This window comes from Mesitornis unicolor, unplaced genomic scaffold (genome assembly GCF_000695765.1).
Source record: "Mesitornis unicolor isolate BGI_N332 unplaced genomic scaffold, ASM69576v1 scaffold15645, whole genome shotgun sequence".
Classification (NCBI taxonomy): Eukaryota; Metazoa; Chordata; class Aves; order Mesitornithiformes; family Mesitornithidae; genus Mesitornis; species Mesitornis unicolor.
This window is the reverse complement of record NW_010187626.1, coordinates 39,631-44,845: the sequence shown is the minus strand read 5'-3', so window position 1 is coordinate 44,845 and position 5,215 is coordinate 39,631. Positions and strand designations below refer to the sequence as shown.

Sequence of the window (5,215 nt, the reverse complement as noted above, 5' to 3'; positions counted from 1 at the left end):
TGAGACATGAGTTCCAGCTTAAGTCTTCCTTGCACGGTTATTGTGAATTTATTTTTCTCATCTTCTGTATGCTTAATATTTTTCTGCACTACAAGAAATGAATGACGTACAGTCTCGCAGGGGATGCGTGAAGTTTTAATGTAAGTTAAAACGGGAGTGTTTAGTCCTTGAAGTAAGAACATTTTTATTTTTCTCAAAGGCTATATTTAACTTTCAGTGGACAGAATGACAGAAATGGAGACTGAAACTGCAAGAGACAAAGCCATGGAAGAAGAGAGCACTGAACAGAAGAAGGAGAGAGAGAAAAAGAAGAGGTCAAGAGTTAAACAGGTGCTCGCAGATATAGCGAAACAAGTGGATTTCTGGTTTGGCGATGTTAATCTCCACAAAGACAAATTTCTCCGAGAACAAATAGAAAAGTCCAGAGATGGGTGTAAGTTTATATTCAGTATATTTCACTAAACAAACATGTTTTTAACTTTCTTCTTCACCTATTGCTGGTGATGTTTGCAAGTTATTTTGAGGTGCACGTCTACACCTGAGGAAGACGCTGGTTTCACGCTGGAAACCAGCATTAAGATTAGCAGCTCAGGGGGCGGAGCTTGGTACTACTTTTTAGAAATTGTATTTAGTGTTTCACTTTTCCTTTACTACCAGCCATAATTTAAAAGGCCTCTGCGAGAGTAGAAATGACTGGGAAATCTGGTTTTCATTTTTTTTAACTTTGTTTAATTTTAAGAATAAGCAAACAAACAAGGGTTATTCTGCCCTTAGTGGTACAGTACTTGACTTGTAGGGTAGACATATATAGAAATTAAAATGTCACTTGGATTTGCAGTTAGGTACCTGTATTTTTTGTGTTTTCTTTGCAAGTTTGATAGGTGAAAAATTGTGTATTTGCATGTAGGGCTTCTGTGAGTCTCTTTTCTTTAGATAATTTTTGACATGGTTGATTTGACTTCAGAGTAGGAAATTGAACTTGATTCTGAAACTGCTTACCAGAAGTTAATTTGCACATTAACTGCACTGTGCTTTTGCTTTAAAAAACAGTACATGTGTGGTAAATACAGTCTGTCAGTATAATTATTCAATTAACTGTGTTATGCTAGAGGGACTAGAACTGTGGTATGTCTGTACAAAGAGGTGGTCCTTTTCCATCAAATCAAACAAAAAAGACAGTTTCCACAAGTGTTTACTTATTTTTGGTTTCTTAGAGAGTCTATATTTATTTCAAGTGTAAATCATTAGTCCAGTTGCATTGTGTGAGAAGTCTAGCCTTATAACTGCTTGGTGTAGTCCCCAGTTATATTAAACTTCAAGCTAGATTAAAGAAAGGGCCTTCAGGGGAGTAAAATTTACCCTATGTTTCTGAAGCTTGGATGTCTTTAACTTTCTTTATTAAGATTAATACTCATAATTTTCTGTCAGGGTTTTAGCGGCATGACTCATTGCAACAGAAGTGCAAGCAGGGGCCTTTGTGTTGGGAAGACTGAGTTAAAGACTTAATTGAGTAATTGGAGAGGCATGTTTTCAATGCAAATAGCTTTTGTATTGTAAAACTACATCAGAAAGGGGTTGTTCTTCCTTTCTTTTCAAAGATAATAGTTATCAGTGGGGAGGTAAAAGAACAAAATTCCTTTGATAATGGTTAGTTAGCACAAAAGAAAATTAAATACGGGTTTACTTGAAACTTTAGTTTTGATGGTAGAAATTTTCTGTAAATCTTTGGCAGCATGCTGTATGGTTACATACTGCAGTTTTGACTGATTGTTTTACAAAAGTACTAGATGAGTCTTAATGTCAGGTTAGAACACATAACTAATGCTTTCTAGATTACCCTGGTTTCATCATTTGCAACTTTTTTCATCCCTAGATGTTGACATATCACTTCTTGTTTCTTTCAACAAAATGAAAAAATTGACTACAGATGGAAAATTGATAGCTCGAGCAGTTAAAAGTTCATCTGTTGTAGAGGTATTTCACTCTCTTGTATTTGCTGATATTGGAGTAATTATACTGATATTGAAATAGGCAATGATATTACAGAAAATGCTTGTTCATTTCTTGTTACTTTTAGTTGGATTTAGAAGGAACTAGAATCAGAAGACGCCAACCACTGGGTGAGCAACCAAAGGATGTGGATAGTCGTACAGTCTATGTGGTAAGGTTGGACTTGTATGTGCCTCATGCCTGGCAAAGTGCTTTGTTATTTCTAACTATGGAAACTTTTCAAATTTCTTGTTAATTCTTTAAGAGTGGAAAAACCCATTGTGCATTGTCTGTGACAATCTAATTAATAGTATTATTTACTGTATTAAGAACAACAAAAACAACATAAAGCAGCCAGATAGTTATCCCAGAATTAGAAGGTAGATTTAGCACAGGAAACATTTACATAAAGTATAAATGCTAATAGAATTTGACTGTCTTTTGGGTTTTTTTCCCCTCCAAAAGAAAAGGATAGTGTGAGAGAGGGAAATGCATTATAGATGTAGTGGACTTTTAATGCTAAGGCCCATAGAGTGGGCTTTATGTATATGCTTAATGCAGTAATTTTTTTTTTAATCGGAAATTTATTTCTGTGTCAATATTCTTGCTAACACAGTGAATGGACTGGGCAGGTGGGTGGCTACTGTTGCTTGTGCAGTGTACGTAAGGGAAGTAGATTACATGAAGGCAGGTGAGTGCCGGCAGTGATCATGGCAAGAAGTGGATTAGTTTGGCACACTTTCTTCTGCCAGCTTAAATAATTTTAAATGCTAAGCAAAGAGTGACTTCATGTGCTAGTAAGAAAAGGTGCACTTTCATTTGGCTAGTAGTGCTTTCAATGGGTGTTTCTAGTTAATGTCATTAGAGGAGCAACAGGTACCAAGAAATATTTACAAATTACATTAATATAGTCAAAGCTTTAGAATAATAACTTTATTAGTTTTAGCAAACAGGAACTGGCTGAGTTTGCAAGATAATTAGGGGTACTCACGAAGTACAATTTGGTTACAAAATCTGCTACTGGGAGTGCCTCTGGTTTTGTAACAAATATCATTCTAAGGGCAGAATGTACCCAATTATGAGCTAGTGTTATGTTTAGGTGGGTTTTTTGTTAAATCGTCCTAATAGCCCACTGTCTTGTGGCTAACTTGATACTGAAGTGATTCATTAATTTAAATGACTATAGCTTGTGCTGCTGGAAAAACTGTCTCTCAACATGGTATTTCAGATATGTCAAAGTGGAACAGCTATTATATTGTTGAGCCACTTAAGTGGTAGCATGGAAAGAGATGGTTGAACTGTTGCACTTATTATTGCACTTATTTAAAATCCTGTGCAATTTTTTAATAGAATTGAAGCCAGTGTGGAATTTCATTTGTCTCTAAAGAAAGATTTTCATGGTTAATGCCAATTTAGGTATATACCTGTTAGCAGTTGAATCTTCATGCAGTTGGTAATTTCAAGCAGGCCAAGCTTTCTTTGATGAAGATAAATAATAATCATGTCCAAAGTGCCAGCCCATCCAGATAAAGAGAAGCTGGGTTACTCTGATCATTGTGTTATTTAACAAAAGCCCAGAAAAGTCCATTAGTTTTTCTTAAGTACAGTATGCCAATCACTGTGTTTCCCTAATGTGGTTACAGGGACTCTGCTTAGAAGTTCTCAGATACATTGTCTATATAATTTTTGGAAAAGATCGTAGAATGGTTTGGGTTGGAAGGGACCTTAAAGTCTAGTCCATCCCCCCTGCCATGAGCAGGGACACCTCCCACTAGACCAGGTTGCTCGAATCACCATCCAACCTGGCCTTGGACACTTCTAGAGAGGGGGGCATCCACAGCTTCTCTGGGCAACCTGTGTCAATGCCTTACCAACCTCACAGTAAAGAATTTCTTCTTGATATCTAGTCTAAATCTACCCTCTTCCAGTTTAAAATCATTATCCCTTGTCACTACACTCCTTTATAGAGTCCCTCCCCATCTTTCCTGTAGGATGCCCGTAAGTACTGGAAGGCCACTCTAAGGTCTCTCTGGAACCTTTTCTTCAGGCTGAACATCCCCAACTCTCTCAGCCTGGCCTCATATGAGAGGTGCTCCAGCTTCCTGATCATCTTTGTGGCCCTGGGCCATGAGCTCCTCTGGGCTCACTCCAACAGAATATTCCAAATTTCATGAGCTACATAATCTATACATAGCTTAAATACATAGTGAAATGGGTTTTACTTTTAAGCTTTTCTGTAAGACTAAAATAAATAACCTGTGTGTTTTGTAAGTTACTGAATTCATAGAGATCTTATTTAGAGAATATGTAGCAACCCAGGGTGGATTTTTTTCCTGTTTAAAGACTGGTCTATGAGGTATCTGCTCTTTGTACTGCAATTATGGTCATGTTAAGACGTGTTAAATGACCTGAATGTAGCAGAGGCTGTGGAGCAGAAGTAGTCGAACTGTTTGTAAGCTTTGTTTGATTTTGGAGTAGATGAATAAAAGATTTCTGTGTTGGACTAATACAAAGGTTACAGTTAAAGCCTCCATTGTGAGGGATTGTCTCCAATAGTAATATGTTTTCTGAATTTACGCAGGAAGTCAAAGCTTCATTTCTGAACTAAGAACTGATAATAAAGTTGTTTTTCTTTAAGGAATAGTAGCTTCATTACTTTGTATTAGTTACAATCTCATTTAATTTAGGAGTTTTCATTAAATTTATCTGAAATAATCTTGTGATTAGAGAGTTTTTTAATATTCTTTAACAGAAACTACAGTTTGACATGTGGTATTATTTTGTACTCATCCCATAATATTTTTAAAGCTTCAACTTTATACCAAAATCATAATGATATGTTTTTTTCAGGTAGACAAAGTTAATGCAAAAATAGTATTCTACCTGCACGTTATAAATAATGTTTTCCTATAAGGAAAACCTTTTAATGCAGTAATTTGCCATGGAAAAAATGAAGTTGTTGTTTAGACATGAATGTAGGGTTTTTAATGGTGTTCAGCTGGGTCTATTTAGAAAATGATAGGACAAGATTTCTCTTTGATTGGTGAAGGGAACCAAGACATGATATCTGCAAGTTGCTACAATGTGTTGCTATATTAAGGAATTTATAGAAATAAAAGTAAGGCTGTTTCGTCATCCAAGAAGCTGGCTAAAAGTTTTAACTTCTTAACTTCTGCTGCCTCTGATCAATTAGACCATAAGTGCTAACCACTAAGCTTTAAAATGT

General features: G+C 36.0%; 1 protein-coding gene across 2 annotated transcripts in view; it reads left to right on the top strand.

The window, feature by feature from the left end:
* Positions 1-225: 225 nt before the first annotated feature.
* LARP7 (La ribonucleoprotein domain family, member 7) overlaps positions 226-5,215 on the top strand; it is a 25,720-nt gene continuing 20,730 nt past the window's right edge. For both annotated transcript variants that reach the window (XM_010185520.1, XM_010185519.1), the window contains exons 1-3: positions 226-433; positions 1,874-1,974; positions 2,078-2,161. In XM_010185520.1, the coding sequence (XP_010183822.1) occupies positions 226-433; positions 1,874-1,974; positions 2,078-2,161 (393 nt within the window). The remainder of the gene's footprint in view (positions 434-1,873; positions 1,975-2,077; positions 2,162-5,215) is intronic.